The 18,919-nt window shown below is 45.8% G+C and overlaps 1 protein-coding gene across 1 annotated transcript; it reads left to right on the top strand.

The window, feature by feature from the left end:
• Nucleotides 1–1,722: 1,722 nt before the first annotated feature.
• LOC126387155 (myosin-7-like) lies at nt 1,723–17,924 on the top strand (the record flags this gene model as incomplete). The annotated part of the gene is made up of 33 exons (XM_050039709.1): nt 1,723–1,824; nt 1,947–2,085; nt 2,281–2,399; nt 2,501–2,650; nt 3,238–3,408; nt 3,551–3,730; nt 4,619–4,751; nt 4,872–4,948; nt 5,049–5,136; nt 5,636–5,753; nt 5,908–6,031; nt 6,175–6,311; nt 6,949–7,119; nt 7,254–7,338; nt 7,907–8,149; nt 8,262–8,438; nt 10,157–10,302; nt 10,482–10,572; nt 10,657–10,814; nt 10,946–11,188; nt 11,950–12,157; nt 12,290–12,486; nt 12,568–12,751; nt 12,876–13,041; nt 14,095–14,219; nt 14,308–14,423; nt 14,580–14,766; nt 15,112–15,321; nt 15,446–15,571; nt 15,719–15,809; nt 15,900–15,979; nt 17,609–17,713; nt 17,829–17,924. Coding segments are annotated over exons 1-33 (4,743 nt in total), but the record flags the coding sequence as incomplete, so codon positions are not given.
• Between the last annotated feature and the right edge of the window lie 995 nt (nt 17,925–18,919).

Raw genomic sequence — 18,919 nt, 5'->3', positions numbered from 1 at the left:
AACAACCTGTCCAACTACCTGTCCAACAATCTGTCCAACTACCTGTCCAACTACCTGTCCACCTACCCGTCCAACAACCTGTCCAACAACCTGTCCATGTCCTGTCCAACCACCTGTCCAACTACTTGTCCAATAACCTGTCCAATAACCTGTCAAACAACCTGTCCAATAACCTGTCCAACAACCTGTCCAATAACCTGTCCAACAACCTGTCCAACTACTTGTCCAACTACTTGTCCAATAACCTGTCCAATAACCTGTCAAACAACCTGTCCAACTACCTGTCCAATAACCTGTCCAACAACCTGTCCAACAACCTGTCCAACTACTTGTCCAACTACTTGTCCAACAACCTGTCAAACAACCTGTCCAACTACCTGTCCAATAATCTGTCCAACAACCTGTCCACCTACCTGTCCACATACCTGTCCAACAACCTGTCCAATAACCTGTCCAGTAACCTGTCCCACAACTAGGGCTGTCCCGAATACCGATAAATATTTTTTAACATTCGGACCTAATTGTATTGCGGAGTTTTGCACAGCGGCGACCGGATCATTCCTCTCAAACCACAAAAAAATGTGATGGCACAAGAGTCTCCTTCAGTAGCCTACATTATTCTATGCTTTCTTTTGATTTTCACATTGGCTAGTCATCCTGTTTAATTTGTCTTCTGATTAAATCGGAACCGCTGAAACAAGTTGTAGGAAGCCTCTGCAAGTAATTGGTTGCTGGCAGACACTCTGTGCTGCAATAAAATGGTTAATCAGCAGTGCCGTGCACTGTAGAGCTGATGCGCTGCTGGTTCTGCCGGCCTGAATAGAATATAATGTCTATAGCCTTACTGTTGTGTACAGCCTTTATAGACTGAGCTGAGTAGTGATGAGCGGGTCGACCCGTAACCCACACAGACAGTCAGACACACAGACAGACAGTCAGACACAGACAGACACACAGGCACACAGACAGACAGGTATCTGACTCACCTGTCTTGATGCAGCAGTCTGTCTGTCCCTCATCATGGTGTCTCTCTCTCTCTGACATGTTGACAGAACTCTTCTCCTCCCTCCGCCATCTTTGCTGTGACGTAGCTTCTCTGACATCATTAGCAACACCTGCTAACAAGCTAACTGTCAAACATGCTAACTTCGGCTCGTTAGTTTTCAGACCGGAGTTTGATTACCAGGTGACGTCATAGGATGTTCTCCGTGTCCCGTGTCGGTGAGCCGTGATGTCACTCCGTGTCAGTGACGATACCTGTCCATTATTTAATGACTCCACCTTCACCTGGTCTCCACTGTCAGGCTGCAGTACTATGTTCGACCACACAGTGACAAAGGGGGGCGCTGTTTCTATTCAATTCAGTTCAATCAGCTTTATTAACATTTCATAATTACAGTTTAACACAGTGACTTAAATTAACTGCAGTGGAAATACCAGGGAATTAAACGATTAAAGAAATAATTAACAACAGTGTTTTCCAACAGAAACATAGACACAGATTAAAAATTAAAACTCATGAAGTGAGTAAATAAAAGGCAGTGTTGATCTGTGTGTTAATGTGTTGTGCTGTGACACACACTGATATAGGCTATATTAATATATCTGTGGAGCTGTGCCATGCAGCAGGCAGGAGCGGGGCCCCGGGCGTGTTGACCCCTGGTGTCACAGACTGGCTCTGGGGACGACTGTCTCGTAACGAGGTTGTCCTGTGTTGCAGACATGCTGCTGGTGACCACCAACCCGTACGACTACATGTTCTGCTCTCAGGGTGTGACCACAGTGGCCGGGATCAATGACGGAGAGGAGCTGAAGCTCACCGATGTAACAAACACACTCTTCACCACCAAATAACACACACACACACACACACACACACACACACACACACACACACACACACACTATTGTCTGATAACATATAAACGATGTGTGTGTGCACGCAGCACGCCATGGACACGCTGGGCTTCACTCCAGAGGAGAAGTACGGCTGCTACAAGATTGTCGGAGCCATCATGCACTTTGGTAACATGAAGTTCAAGAAGAGGCAGAGAGAGGAGCAGGCCGAGGCCGACGGCACAGAGAGTAAGACGAGTTATACAGATACAGTAATTATCCTGTCTCATATTTACAGCACATTAAAACATACACAGAGAAAAGCATCAGGATCACATTAAAAACAAACAGCAATAAAAAGGAAATCAGTGTAGACTGGATAAAATACCATGTCATCTTTACAGAGGTGTGTGTGTGTGTGTGTGTGTGTGTGTGTGTGTTTAGGTGTGGATAAGGCGGCCTATCTGATGGGCATCAGCTCTGCCGACCTGCTGAAAGGCCTCCTGAACCCCCGCGTCAAAGTCGGCCACGAGTTCATCGTTAAAGGACAGACTGTCGAACAGGTAACCGATCAATCAATCAGTCTCTTGTACCTGTTGTGTCTGTGCTCCATCACGCTAACAACCGATCCATTAAACAAAGACTCTGATTGGCTGTCTTACAGGTGAACTTCGCTGTGGCGGCTCTGGCCAAAGCCACCTACGACCGAATGTTTAAGTGGTTGGTGAGCCACATCAACTCGTCCTTATACACCGCTTTGCCCCGACAGTACTTCATCGGGGTCCTCGACATCGCCGGCTTCGAGATCTTTGAGGTAAAGACAAGAGTCACAGAGTCAACTTCTGTCTGAGGTTTTGGATCCAAAACCTCAGACAGAAGTTGACTCTGTGACTCTCAAGTTTCCACCTGCCTCCAGTCTTTGAGCTCAGTAAACATGTCACAGCTCTGTACCAGATGCACCAAGATGAAATCAACATCTGAATCTGTAGACGGTCCACATGAGCAGTGACTTGGCAGACTGTAGACTGTCACTTTGGATCTTTCTGTGAGCTGTTTCTGGAAAGTTTACGTCACATTTTATTTTATTCAAAGTTATGCAGGGTAAGAGTTTTAAAGACTAATACCAATATGTGCCGTTCAGTTTTACAGTTCTTCTGTTAAAATCATTTAAATGAATAAATGCATCTTTCTTGGTGGAGGGCAGAGCTTTGAAGGTGAGTTTTAAGAGGCTGGTAGAACCACTGACTGTCTGACGGCACCTTCACAAAGACTTCAACATGATCACAGACAATCCAGATGAACAGAATCTGATTTGTGGGCGTTGCTTTGACGAATGAATCTTGGCTCCGCCCCTTCCTGCCTTTGACCCTTCAGAGACGTATCGTCTGTCTCTTTCTGCAGTTCAATAACTTTGAGCAGCTGTGTATCAACTTCACCAACGAGAAGCTGCAGCAGTTCTTCAACCATCACATGTTCATCCTGGAGCAGGAGGAGTACAAGACCGAGGGCATCGAGTGGACCTTCATAGACTTTGGCCTGGACCTGCAGGCCTGCATCGACCTCATCGAGAAGGTGTGTATGTCTGACATCATCCAAACGTACTCACCAGGTGGTTATATGTCTCATTAGATGAGGCAGAAGTGATGATTTCAAATCTGATGACTGAATTATTCTGAATGATCAAAGATATGATCAGAGATTAATCTTGTTTCAGCCCATGGGTATTCTGTCCATCATGGAGGAGGAGTGTATGTTCCCCAAGGCCACAGACAACAGCTTTAAAACCAAACTCTACGACAACCACTTCGGGAAGTCGCCCAACTTCCAGCGGCCACGGCTGGACAAGAAGCGCAAATATGAGACACACTTTGAGTTGGTTCATTACGCCGGTGTGGTGAGTATCAGCACATGGTGTCGTTTTCCTCCTGTTGTTGAGGGGTCTGGATCCAGCTGGAACTGACCAGTATTTATTACAGGTGATTTTACTGCTGGTTCAAGATCAGAAAAAGTGAGCGGTGATATAAATTATGCTGCTATGTAAAAATTTGTTTCTGTTTCCTGATCAGCCTCAGACACAGCTGAGCTATGCAACTATGAAACAACCACTTTTTGTGGCACTGTGCCCTGAGGGAAAACAGCATCAGGTCGCTTCAAACACCCATGGTTAGTGCCTATAAAGCAGCTGGAAAAACAGTGCATATCACCAACATATATTATTTAAGTTAAAATAACTCAACGCTGACGTTTGGATTCACAGGGGACATGAACAGCGGCGTGCTGGAGGTGAAGCCTGAGTCGGTTCACTGACTCATATCAACCACGATCCTAACCCTAACCAAGTATTTCTGTTGCCTGAACGTAACCACAACCCCGAGGCTGACAGCCTGCGCACAAGTGTCAAAATCTGACAAGTAGGGAAGAGATCACATTTTAAAATCAGATTTTTTTATAAAATTTCATGGTGCTGGACCAGAAAACAGAAACACTGGCAGAGCAGGAGCATGTATCGTGTGTCTAATAACACAGCAATGTAACTAATGATGGATTAAATTTCAGGAAGAATAATGGACGTAGCTATGGTGATGTCACTGATTGGTTTGTCAACTGGTGGGAGCCTGTAGGTGCTGAAGAGAAGAGGCCCGAGGGCGGAGCCTTGGGGAACTTAACAACATGTTTGTTTCCTGTTTGCTGCGTACTGATGGACACAGAGGAGACTGTAGATGATGAGTATTGTATGGCTGATGGTACATCACAGAATGACCTGATGTTTGTCCCTCTGCAGGTGCCGTACAACATCACAGGCTGGTTGGATAAGAACAGAGATCCTCTGAACGAGACGGTGGTGGCTCTGTTCCAGAAATCCTCCAACAAACTCATGGCTGGACTGTTTGAAAACTACGTCAGCTCTGAGATGGGTAATTAACAGAGTTTAAATTACTTACAGAGTGACTAACAAACAGCAAAGACTCGGCACACTCTGGAGACATCAGCTGTTTAAGTGTGTGTGTGGTGACACAGTGTGTTTGTTGTTGTAGCCTGTGATCCGAAGGCTGAAGGCAAACACAGGAAGAGGAAAGCAGCTTCCTTCCAGACAGTGTCACAGCTACATAAGGTCAGTTGGACTGTTGACTCTGCTGCAGGACGATTTGTATGTGAGACACATCCTGAAGATCACTTTCAACTCTTCTGTCCATCTGTGTGTTTAAATGCAGGAGAATCTAAAGAAGCTGATGGCGAACCTCCGCAGCACTCAGCCTCACTTTGTCCGCTGCATCATCCCCAATGACAACAAGAGTCCAGGTAACCAAACAGCAGCAGCACTGAAAGTCTGCAGGCTCGCCAGCAACCTCGTGTAGCTGCTGTGTTGTACCATGAGACTGTCCTCCCCCAGAGAAATGATCCGTTTGTACAGCAGCTAATTACCACCAGTGTGGGGGTGTTTATTAGAGGGCAGGAACAATTGGAGGACATGCTGTGTAGCAGAGTTCCAATCAGTGTTTCAATCAAAGCTGAAACTAACAATTAACTTCATTATCTGCCAGTTATCTTTTTCATGAATATTTTCTCTATAAAATATGAAAAAAAAGGTCAACTATCTTTAAATCTTTTATTTTGTCCGACCAAAGGCCCAAAACTCACAGAACATCAGGTCAAAGTCATTGAAAACAGAGAGAAGAGCAGAGTAACAAAACATCAGTGTTCCCCGTGAAGTGAACAAACAGCAGATTGAATCTAAAATATCAAAATGATCCTGACGTTCTCGCTGAAGATGTTTGAGGTGTGCTGGTGTGTTTTCCAGGTGTGATCGATCCCTTCATGGTCCTGCACCAGCTGAGGTGTAATGGAGTCCTCGAGGGGATCAGGATCTGCAGGAAGGGCTTTCCAAACCGGATCCTGTACGCCGAGTTCAAACAACGGTCAGTCCCAAACCAAACCAAACTCACACTGAAGCTTCTGTCTCAGGTGTTTTACTCATCTGATGTGAGCTTTAATTCTTCCTCGAGTTTTCACTCCTGCTGAACCTTTGGACCCAGAACTCTTTGGTAACCCACATGTGCTTTTCTGTCTCAGTTATCGCATCTTGAATCCTTCTGCGATTCCAGAGGACTCGTTTGTGGACAGCAGGAAGGGCGTGGAGAAACTGCTGGGCTCTCTGGACATCGACCACAACCAGTACAAGTTTGGACACACCAAGGTACAGCACCAGTACTGTGAATAATACCACCACGGTCTAAAGGCAGAGGTGTCGTATGTCGTACAGTTTGTAACATCACTAACTTCAGTTTGGAAAGATAAGATGAAGACTAGATGGTGTTCTGATGATCTATTTCCTCTCAGGTGTTCTTTAAGGCGGGTCTGTTGGGTCAGCTGGAGGACATGAGGGACATCCGTCTGTCTCAGCTCCTCACCATCGTTCAGGCCATGGCCAGAGGGAAGTTGATGAGGGTGCAGCGCGAAAAGATGATGGTGCAAAGGTCAATATGACAACCATCAGAGGAATGAATGACAATATCAAAACTAACTGCAAAGAAATAATTCAGTGGAGGTGATCTGCAGCAAGCTGCCAGAATAAATGTTGGCATTGTACCTTTGTGCAAACCACAGATATGTTACGTCTACACATTATTATGTTGCAGATCCATCTGTGGTTAATGTGTAGTCATGTTTAGGCACAAAAACTACTCAGTTCTGGTTGGAAAAGATCATGTGTGACTCATCATACCTGGTTTGGAGGACACAACCCCGGCAGTATAGTAACAATGTCAAATGTAGGTTGCTGGTGTTGAACAGTGGTCTGCAGTCTGGCAGGTGTCTCAACCAGGTGTTTCACCATCCACCATCCCCTCCACCTCCTGATGACAGAGTCCGCTCAGATACTACGTCACTTTAGAAACACCGGTATGATATGTATCAAACGTATCTGTAGTTTTCAGAAACGTACAACGCCAACATTTTCTCCTGGTGACTGTTCTGTGATCGGGCAACTTTGACCTCCTCAGTTAGCTGAACGTTCCACTGATCTGAACGTCTGATGGAAGAATGAAAACCTGACTTTGTAAAAACATCAGCTAGACTGTAAAGATGAGCGTGGTCTGTGACTCCTCCCCTCAGGGATGCCATAATGGTGATCCAGTTCAACCTCAGAGCGTACTTCAGTGTGAGGACTTGGCCGTGGATGATGTTGTTCTATAAGCTCCGCCCCCTGCTGCGGAGCGCCCAGATAGAGAAGGAACTGGCTGCTCTCAATGAGGAGTTCAAAAAGTTGAAGGAGGCCTTCGACAGGTGAGTTTGCTGTTTGCTCTCTGTCAACATGATTATATAAATCAGGACTTCTAAAGTAAAATGTACAACATGAATTTAAATCTGCAGCTCAGAGTTTTTCCTACACTTTGGTTTGTTTATTTTCTCCCCGTCAGGTCGGAGGTAAAGCGTCGGGAGGCGGAGGAGCGTCAGGTGGATTTAGTTCAGGAGAAAAATGACCTGGCTCTGCAGCTCCAGGCTGTAAGTAAAGCTCCTTTACCTCTGCAGAAAAACTCTGCTAACATCCGCTAACATCTGGATTTAAGGTTATGATCAGCATTCACACCCAGGTCACACGAGTCTCGCAGGTGTTCATCGTGTCTTATCAGCTATGATGGAAACACAACACCAAAGTGACAGCACTATTTTTAGCCCCTTAACCAGCGAGATACAATGACACACCTGTCTCCACTCAAACATTGATCCAAATTAGTTTGAAAGAAAGACTGAATACATAAGAGATTTAAAAACAAGTAACATTTTCACTGGCCTCCATGTTGCTCTATATCGTTCACTAACCTGTTTTCAGGCCTGTCTGTGATGTTGAACGTGACACACTAAAACGTTTCTCCGAATTTCTTTTTTTAAAAGACAAACTGATCTCTAGTTTTGACTTAAGATATTTATTTTTAATTTATTCAGAAAAAGAAAGTTCTGCAAATGACATTTTTAACTTCTTGAATCAGCTGATATCTTATAAACCCATTCTTTTCTTTAATATCTCAAAGAACATTTGTCATGTTTTTTTTCCTCCATCTTAATGACCCAGGAGCAGGAGAACTTGACGGATGCAGAGGATCGCTGCAACCAGCTGATCCAGTCTAAGATCTCTCTGGAGTCGAAGCTGAAGGAGACGCAGGAACGTCTGGAGGACGAGGAGGAGGTGACCGCCAAGCTGACGACCAAGAAACGTCAGCTGGAGGAGGAAGCGGTGTCGCTGAAGAAAGACATGGACGACCTGGAGATGACTCTGGCTAAGGTGGAGAAGGAGAGACACGGAATGGAGAACAAGGTGTGTTAACCAGAACCACAGCAGGTTCCTTCACTTCATGGTTCCTCTTTACCCGCTGTCTGTTTTCAGTCCAGTGATGGGAGGAGCTGATGAGCTTGCTCTCTCTGTCCAGGTGAAGAACCTGTCCCATGAGATGTGTGTTCTGGATGAATCCATAGCGTCTCTGAGCAGAGAGAAAGCGGCTTTGCAGGAAGCTCATCAGCAGGCTCTGAACGACCTTCAGGCGCAGGAGGACAAGGTCAACATGTTGGTCAAGGCCAAAGCTCGACTGGAGCAGCAGGTGGACAATGTAAGAACTGATCTCAGTCAGAGTGGGTTTAATGTGACTGTCTGTCTGTGAGTCTGTCTGTCTGTGAGTCTGTCTGTCTGTCTGTCTGCTAAGTTCTACTGTCGTGGAACATGATAAATGAAAGGAAAAAACTACACAAGTGTGTTAGTCAGATTCTGTACTAGTCCACAGGTACCAACTTACATAAGGACCCCTAAAATATCTCTAGATCCCATTCAGTGACACAAGTAACATCCAAAGGACCCTGGAACCTTCTGGATAACCACAAGAACCAATCAAAGGGACCTCCAGAACCTCCTCAGTGACTAAACCTCCTGAATGACCACTACAACCATCTACAGGGAACCAAGAAACACCTCCGTGAGAACTAAAATATCTTAAATGACCACAAGCAGCACATGTAGATCCTTTAGATCCTCCCCAATGCATACCTTCTTCAAGCACCAGAGAACCATTCACAGGACTCCTGGAATCTTCTCAAGGACCATCTACAGTCGAAGCCCACAAGAACGTTCTATGAATAAAGGAACACTACAGTAATTTTGAGAACACCAAGAACATCATCAGTGACCACAAATATCACCTGAAGAACGTCTAGAACCTCCTCAAGGACCTTTACAGCCTCTCTTATGATCACGAGCACCACCTAAAAGTCCCCATAGAATCTGCTCAATTACCTATGGAGCTATCCACAGGAGCCTAAAGAACCTCTACAACCTTTTTAATGATCACCAGAAATCCCCAGAGAACCACCTACACTCATACAGAACTCCTACAACCTCCCAGTGACCAGACACCATCTACAGGACCCACTGATCCTCCTCAACAACTTTAAGAATCATCCAGCAAGGTGCTAGAACCTCCTCAGTGACACCAGAACCACAAAATGGACCTCTACCTCCTGCTTATTGACCAGCAGAACTCCTGTAGACCTCTACAACTACCCAAAGGACCCCTTGAACCTCCTAAAGGTTCCATTAGATCACACCAGAATGACCACAAAAACCACCAGAACGAGCTAAACCTCCTTATGGACCACTACAAAGACCTAATGCACCACTAGAACCATCTACAGAAACCCTGGAACTTCCTCATTGACCAGATGGACCACCTAAATGACCTCTAGAACCTCATCAATGACCCCCAGAATGTCCTAGAGAGCCACTGCATAGTCAGACCTGTGTCCACAAGTTTGCATCAGTGCTGAGGAAAGGTGTGGAACCACCATATCATCAGTAGTCTCTGGCGGTGCTGAGTCTAGGATGCAACAGTGGTGCTCCTGCAGAACGATAGCACACAGGCAGTGGAAGGGGAGGAGAGTACCAGCTGAAATACCTGGCCCATGTCAGACCTGTACCCACAGCCTATATCCAATGAGTCAGACAAGCAACCAAGACCCCTGAACCTTCCTGAAGGACCACAAGAACAACTCAAAAAGCCCTAAGAACATATTCAGTGACCATAAGAACCACCTTATGTAACTTTGAAACCTCCTAATGACCCATGAACCTCCTGAAGGACCCTGAAAACCTCAGAAGAGACAACCCAGACCTCCTTGAGAACTTCCTAAAGGTTTTAATTCACAGATGAGTGAAACATTAAAGTAGAACCCTACATACAGGTCTTATAAGGTTCTGGTACACTTCAAAGTCAAAGTACTCTGTTCTCTGAGATGGTTCCTGGTTCCTGACAGCCCATTCTCCCTCTGTTCCCTGCAGGTAGAAAGCTCCTTGGAGCAGGAGAAGAAGGCTCGGATGGAAGTGGAACGAATCAAACGGAAGCTGGAGGGGGATCTGAAGCTGTCCATGGACTCAGTGAGGGACATGGAGAACCAGAAGACAGAGCTGGAGGACAGACTGAAGAAGTAAGAGCTCCACATCTGGAGCTGGTTGTCTCTAAGGTTTATCTGTACTGATGGGGTGATTCCTCAACAAGAGCTCAGCTCAGCTCCACTGAATAACAACATTTGCTGGGTTTTAGATGATGTCATTTCCTATTCTGTGTCTTCCTCTCTCTGTCTGTCTCTGTCCATGTCTACTGAAGGAAAGACTTTGAGTCGAGTCAGCTTCAGTCCAAACTGGAGGACGAGCAGAGTTTGGTGTCTCAGCTTCAGAAGAAGATTAAAGAGCTTCAGGTTGGTCAGACTGATCCACAGTAGGACTTTCTTTAGCTTTCTCATCTTCCTCTTCATCACTGTGTTCTGTCATCGCTCCCTCAGACTCGTATCGAGGAGCTGGAGGAGGCGCTGGAGGCGGAGCGGGCGTGGCGCTCCAAAGCTGAACGTCAAAGGAACGACATAAGCAGAGAGCTGGAGGAGCTGGGAGAGAAACTGGAGGAGGCGGGAGGAGCATCTGCTGCTCAGATAGCCCTCAACAGGTCATCATCACCATCATCATCATCATCAAATCTACTCAGCAGCTGTTGGACGGTGAACTTTGGTTCATCAGGGTGAACTGTAATAACTGACGGTGTATTTACCTGAACAGAACTCCCTTCATGTCAAACAGGAAAAGGGAGGCTGACTTTCTGAAGATGCGACGGGAGCTAGAGGAGGCAGGGCTTCACCATGAGGCGACGGCTGCCACTCTGAGGAAGAAACACTCGGACATGGTGGCGGAGCTGAGCGAGCAGATCGACGCTCTGCAGAGAGTCAAACAGAAACTGGAGAAGGAGAAGGTGGAGATCAGGTTGGAGGCTGATGACCTGGCTGCTAACGTGGAGCAACTGACCAGGAACAAGGTCAGACTCCTGTTTAAAGAAGCACTCAACCCATTCTCATTCCCAGGTCATCAAAGACCAACACTTTGTCACTTTGCCACTCAGTGACTCACAGCAGTGCACTGGGCGAATAAGATATTCCCCAAACTGTGTACACGTTTACAGTCAGACATCAGTTGATATGGCTGCTTTGTGTGTGCGTGTGTGTGCGTGTGTGTGTNACACACACACACACACACACACACACACACACACACACACACACAGAGTAATAAAAATACACACCTCTGATATCCAGCACGAGTCAATGAGAGCATGAATTCATGGGTTCATACCTCGAAGGCTCGAGGGTAAAGAATTCATCTTAACTCTTTGAACCACCAGTGCCCATAGCTCATTGTGATGTCATTTCCTGGAGTGCTTTCAAACGCGTCATGTCACTAAAATCTGTATGACCTGAGCTCAGAGGTTATGGAGGTATATAGACTAGGATCATTTATTAAAGTATAAAAAAATTGTCATTTAAAAATAATACAAAAAGTAGACTTTTTTAAACAATATTTTACTAAATCAAAACACTAAACATTTTGATGCAAAATATTTAAAGGCAGAAACATAAACAAAATATTTCCAGAAGTTAGTTTAGTTAGTTTTTGTGATATGATTTTATGATTATGATTTTAAATGAAGAGTGTGAGTGTCCAAGGCGATGACATAGAAGACAGACTGTTCTACCTGCTCTGGTTTCATGCAGACAACAACAACAGTCTCCTGCAGGAGCTCTGTTCTAAAGGATTAAATATAATTCTCAGGTTATGAACATGAGATCTGACACTGAGAGTTCGACTGACCTGCTCTCAACTTCTTCTATTGTTCCTCTAGTTGAGTACAGCCGTCGTCTGGAGGAACGAGACGCTATGATTGGTCAGCTGCAGCGCTCCAAGGTGGGGCTTTGCCAAAACTCTGAAGACCTGAAGAAGCAGCTGGAGGAGGAGACCAAGGTGAGACTGACCTCCATCTTTATCTGCTGCTCCTGACTCTGTTCAGGATCCATTCAGACTCACAGATGAATACAGATCTGACCTGTCTCTGTGTGAGCTGCGATGGTTACTGTGTACATGCGTGTCCTTCAGGCTCGTGTGGCGCTGGCTCACGCGGTGCAAGCGTCCCGTCATGACTGCAGTCTGCTCAGAGAGCAGCTGGAGGAGGAGCAGGAGTTCAAGGCGGAGCTGCAGAGGGAGCTGTCCAAAGCCAATGGACAGGTGGTTCAGTGGAGAGCCAAGTATGAGACTGACGCTGTGCTGAGGATCGAGGAGCTGGAGGACGCCAAGTAAGAAAGTCACTGCAGCTACAACTGTTATTCAGTTTAGGGTGAACTGTCCCTTTAACTACACGCTGCTGCTGTTTGTAGAAAGAAGTTGGTCGTCAAACTTCAGACAGCCGAGGAGGCCGTGGAGACGTCTAACGCCAAATGTTCCTCACTGGAGAAAACCAAACACAGTCTGCAGACGGAGATAGAAGACCTGATGGTTGAACTGGAACGAACCAACGCTGCTGCTCTGGCTCTGGACAAGAGGCAACGCAACTTCGACAAGGTCAGTCAGCCACACCGGCCCTGTCCCTCAACACAGTCTCACCTGCAGTACTCATCACCTGTGGACGTGGAGGATGGCACAACGATACGTTCAGCAACAAGTTTGCTTTTGTTGTTTGATGCAGTTGTTAAGTGACTGGAAGCTGAAGTTCGAGGAGAGTCAGACAGACCTGGAGGCGTCGCAGAGAGAGTCGCGCAGTCTGAGCACCGAACTCTTCAAACTGAAGAACAGCTATGAAGAAGCTCTCGACCATCTGGAGACAGTCAGACGAGAGAACAAGAACCTGCAGGGTACTCTGTCTGTCTGTCTGTCTGTCTGTCTGTCTGTCTGTCTGTCTGTCCCGTCCCTCTGTCTGTCTGTCCTTTTCACTCACAGCAGCCACATACGTACATCACTTCAGTTATTTTAAAGTTCGGGGGGCCGGCTGCACAAAGCACCTTAAATTTGGCACTTAGAGATTAGTTTTTCCTTCGGTGAGGAAATTACTTCAAGGTGTTGCACAGAATCTCTCAAAAGGTTTCTGTAGTCAAGGAAAGACATTTCATTATTCACTGCACTGAAAGAGATTTTACAGCAGTAAAATTAAACTGTTTCCATGGAGAACGTTTGTTTGCTTGCACTTGTGCTTGTGATGGCCGACCTGTTATCGCTACCTCATCCTCCTCTTGCTGGGACAGGACCTTCACTACGGTGTTCAGCAGACAGGTGAGGGTCAGTGACACTCGGTGAATGATTTGGTACGCCATTATTTTGTGTACATGAAATGCCCCGACAATATCTGACTCGAAAGATCCTGTTGCATAAAACTACAAAGCAAGCATTCAGTGTAACGGGGCTGGAAGAGTTCAGCTTCGGAAGTTCAGAGGTACCTCGTGATTTTGTCCTTACTTTGGTTGCTGAGGTCCTCTGTGCAATGGTTTTATGAACTTTAAGCAATTCCTTAAGTATGACACCAAGATAAGGAGAAAAACTTAAGGTGACGTTAAGGAGAGGACCTGAGGTTGTTTTGTGCAACTGTTTTTTTTAAAGGACACCTTAATTCGGAGTTACAGGAAAATCTTTAAGTGCTTTATGCAACCGACCCCAGATCTTGAATCTGATTGTTTGTAATATTTTCCACGGCTCAGTGTTTCAGACAGTTTCACAGCTGACATCAGACCAGAGCACCGACCTGTGGTCCGTTTGAAAGTCCATAAAAATCTGTGATCAAAGTAAACACCTCTAAATCACTGTGACTAAGCTGTGGATCAGACTTGATACCAACAGTTAAAAGTGAGACGACACTGTTATAGACCTGAATTCATATTGTGATTTTCTGACAAACTGACTGTGTTTGACTCCAGAGGAGATCCTGGACCTGGTAGATCAGATCAGTCAGGGAGGGAAGACCATCTACGAGCTGGAGAGACTGAAGAAGATCCTGGATGTGGAGAAGAGTGACATCAGAGCAGCTCTGGAGGAAGCCGAGGTAAATGACTCACCTGTTGTAGATACCTGTCAACTCTGTACCCCCTGAAGTGTTTACTGAACTACTGTACCCACTGACTCATCATCAGGGGACTCTGGAGCACGAGGAGAGTAAGACCTTGAGATTTCAGATGGAGCTGCAGCAGATAAGGACTGAGATCGAGCGCAAGATCGCAGAGAAAGATGAAGAGATCGACAACCTCAGGTACCCCAGGATGTGTTAGATAACACACTCAGATGTAGCGGAAGCACAACAGTCAGCCAGAGGCCAGAGTAACACCAGAGAACAGAACTTTAAATCGTCCAACTAACCATAGCAGAATGCACGAATTCAGGCAGTAATACCAGCACTGTCCACCAGGCGGAACCACCAGCGCTCCCTGGACACCATGCAGGCCAGTTTGGAGGCGGAGGTTCGTAGTCGCAGCGAGGCCGTTCGTCTGAAGAAGAAGATGGAGGCTGACCTGAACGAGATGGAGCTGCAGCTGGGTCATGCCAACAGACAGGCGGCCGAGAGCCAGAGGCTCATCAGACACCTACAGACACAGGTAGACTCACCTGATCATCAGACACCTACAGACACAGGTAGTCTCACCTGATCAAGGTCCGGGTCTGAGAAGCACTGACCAATCAGATCAGACTGGGCAGTTTCAGGAGGGGTTCTTAAAGAGACAGGCACCAACATGGAGCGTCTCAGACTGGACGAGAAGAATAAAGTGTTTATAGAATATTAAAATGTGTTCCATCAAAAATCCAAAATACAGGTCTGAACCTGAGAATGAGAACAACAGGTCCTCTTTAAATCTTTCTCTAGTTCCAGATATGTAGCGTCTCTTCTCATGTGATGTGACAGAGTGTTTAAACTGACGTCACTGTGTTCTGTCTTCTGATAGGTCAAAGAGCATCAGGTGGAACTGGAGGATAAACTTAATTTAGCCCATCAGCTCAAAGAACAGATCACCCTGTTGGAGCGACGTTGTACGTTGATGACGGCCGAGGAGGAGGAGCTGCGTGAAGTCCTGGAACAAACCGACCGCGTCCGCAAGATGGCTGAACATGAGCTAGTGGAGGTCACAGAGAGAGTTAACCTGCTCTCCACACAGGTACACAACACACACACACACACACACACACACACACACAGATACAGGTTAACTATAACATGACAGACTTATGGAGGGACTGACTGAATGTCAAACTGACTGATGGACTCATTTCCTGTTTCAGAACTCAGGTCTGATGAACCAGAAGAAGAAGCTGGAGGCGGATCTGTCGGTGCTGACAGGAGAGGTGGATGACGCCATGCAGGAGAGCCATAGTGCTGAGGAGAAGGCCAAGAAGGCCATCACTGATGTCAGTCCTGACCTCTGACCTCTGAGCTGTTTCCTGTTTCTGATAGTGTTTCCTGTGTTGTTGGGTTTTAACACTCTCATGTGTCGTTGGGAGGATGTGAGGTCATACCGCTGCTCTTACCTGAACCTTCTGTGTGTTGTTGATCAGGCGGCTGTTATGGCAGAGGAACTGAAGAAGGAGCAGGACAGCAGCAGTATGATGGAGAGGATGAAGAACAACATGATCTCAACAGTCAAAGGTACGAAACAAACACGATGAAGGAGCTGAGCTGCTGGACGGACGACCTGAGACACTGCAGGTTGATGCTAACACTGTGTCTCTGTCACAGAGCTGCAGATCAAACTGGACGAGACGGAGCAGATGGCGCTGAAGGGAGGAAAGAAACAGATTCATAAACTGGAGACAAGAGTGAGTGAAAAATCCTCCACAGTGTCTCTACAGCTGGTGTCTGGTTGGTACGTTACTGTCTGAGAGTCTGAGTCAAAACCACAGCGCTGAGGTTGGTTGATGATCTGCAGAGGCCTCAGACACTGACCAGTGAGGAAGTGAAGCAGTGAGGAAGTGAAGCAGTGAAGCAGTGAGGAAGTGAGGAAGTGAAGCAGTGAGGAAGTGAAGCAGTGAGGAAGTGAGGTGGTGAAGCAGTGAATCAGCGAGGAAGTGAAGCAGTGAAGCAGTGAGGAAGTGAAGCAGTGAGGAAGTGAGGAAGTGAAGCAGTGAATCAGCGAGGAAGTGAAGCAGTGAGGAAGTGAAGCAGTGAGGAAGTGAATCAGTGAAACAGTGAGGAAGTGAAGCAGTGAAACAGTGAGGAAGTGAAGCAGTGAGGAAGTGAATCAGTGAAACAGTGAGGAAGTGAAGCAGTGAAGCAGTGAAGCAGTGAAGCAGTGAGGCTCATCAGAAGTTTATTCTTTGTTCAGAGATGACATCCAAATAAACCCATGTGAGCTGGTGGTCGGGTTTAATGAGACTCTCAGTAGTTATTTCACATGATAACCATCATCACTGTCTGGATGATATCTAGCTTAAATATTCAGCTTTGTTTATCTGTCAACTCAATTTTCTGTTTTTCTTTCTGTTAATATCAAAAGTATACAGAGCAAAACAAGACAGTTCATTTTATTTTAATGGACGTCAGTAGTGTTGGTTTAAAAGCATCCGAGGCTGAGTAGAAGTAAAAATCCTCATGCTGATGTGAACTTGTCAGTTGTATTAATAAAAGATGTTTTACCTTACAGTCAGAGTGCCCTGGACACAATACACAATATGGACTTCCATTCAAAGAAACCTAGACAGATATTGTTACCTGTCCTCTCTCTGCAGCTGCAGCACCTGATTTTCACGTCAATATAACCAACACCTGGTTTCTAGATCTAGATTATCTATATTATTTATTTATATATGTATTTATCGATATTATTTCCAGATCTAGCTGATAAAAAGAAGCTCAATCAAAGCCTAGAACTCAGTCATCATAGAAGTGGCCAAATAGAAAGTTCATTTAGAATATCTATCCGTCCTCAGATGTGCGTGCAGTCGTCCGTCTGTTTTATAAGTGTCATTAGACATAAAGTCACAACCATGGTAACAATAATGGCATTTTATTCTAACTGTTAAAATCTTTACTCGTGTGTACATATTTGACCAAGGAGCATTTTGATAAAAGAAAAATAATGTTAACCTGCAGGTAATGAGGTGAAATGACATTTGGTTTCATTGGTCATCAGTTAGAAATCATTACATGTTGAGCTCAATCACACTCGTCAGAGAGGGGACAAATTATTGTCGGTGGAAAACACCCCGATGACATAAAAGAGCCTGAATGATCCCAAACCGAATGACACGTTTATTAAGTGTGGGAAAACTGTCTAATCCAGAAACACTGGAAAGAGTTTAATTTTGTCGGCTGTCTAACTCCTGCTACAGCTGATGACATGTTCAGATGAGAAGCCTCCTGTGATCCTGACATCACTGTTAAAGCTGACGAGAGGATGTAGTGATGGAAGACTGTGTCTTTACCTGTCTTTACCTGTCTGTGTGCAGGTGAGGGAGCTGCAGACGGAGCTGATGATGGAGCAGAAGAAGAGCGAGGAGTATCAGAAAGGAGTCCGTCGCTACGAGAAGAGAGTCAAAGAGCTGACGTACCAGGTGTGATGACCTCACAGCGCCCAGCTGCTGCTTCTGTCCACGTCATACACACGTTCTAATGGTCTGATGGTTCTGATGGTTCTGTGTTGTGACGGTTCTCCTTGTGTTCCTGCAGACAGAGGAGGACAGGAAGACTCTGCTGACGATGCAGGAGCTCATTGAAAAGCTTCAGACCAAAGTCAAGAGCTACAAGAGACAAGCAGAGAACGCTGTGAGTCTTCATCACTGTGACATCGTCACATTAAAGTGAGATGACACAGGTCACACACACGATGGAGGAACAGACCAGTTTACCACAGGGTCAGTCAGTCATCAGCCATGTGTGGAAATGTCTGGAACAACCAGGAGACAGAGCAGTTGTGTCTGTGAGAGAGGACAGGGCGACTGCACGGGACGACAGGTGTTTGCTGGCAGAGCACAGCTGGTCCAGGTGGAGCTCATCCAGCAGACGACCCTCCTTCAACACCTGCAACACACAGTTAGAAACAGCAGCACCAGGACGCAGGGACATCTAGTGGAGTGGAGGGGTCATTACACTTTGCTCCACCTGTCTTAAATCTCCAAACCCACCAGACTCCATTTAAATAAACATTTTATCTTTATAAGACTCACTTCATTCACAGTCGACAGAAACTAAATAAGATGCACAGAAATTATTTTGGTTTGTCTCTTCACTGTTCCAACAATCACCAGCTCTGGTTTGGCTGAAATTAACCATTAATTCACAGGTAAGATGTGAAGACAGTGCTGGATCTATACAGGCTAACATGACTGATTATCTAAATGGAGTCTGGAGGGTTTGGTGATGGTGATTTCTGGTTAAACAAAAAGGATCTGACTCTTTAACTCAAAGCTCCATCTCTGTAGGGATCCTGTCATCATGTTGTCAGACACTCAGAATAACAGTCTGAGCCTGTCAGTGATAAAAACACTGTTATTCAATTTTTCAATTTTATTTATAAAGCCCAATATCACAAATCACAATTTGCCTCACAGGGCTTTACAGCATACGACATCCCTCTGTCCTTATGACCCTCGCAGCGGATAAGGAAAAACTCCCCAAAAAAACCCCTTTAACAGGGAAAAAAAACGGTAGAAACCTCAGGAAGAGCAACTGAGGAGGGATCCCTCTTCCAGGACGGACAGACGTGCAATAGATGTCGTACAGAACAGATCAGCATAATAAATTAACAGTAATCCGCATGA

Source organism: Epinephelus moara, unplaced genomic scaffold (genome assembly GCF_006386435.1).
Source record: "Epinephelus moara isolate mb unplaced genomic scaffold, YSFRI_EMoa_1.0 scaffold249, whole genome shotgun sequence".
Classification (NCBI taxonomy): Eukaryota; Metazoa; Chordata; class Actinopteri; order Perciformes; family Serranidae; genus Epinephelus; species Epinephelus moara.
The sequence above is the reverse complement of the archived record's forward strand: the minus strand, read 5'-3'. Positions and strand labels throughout refer to the sequence as shown.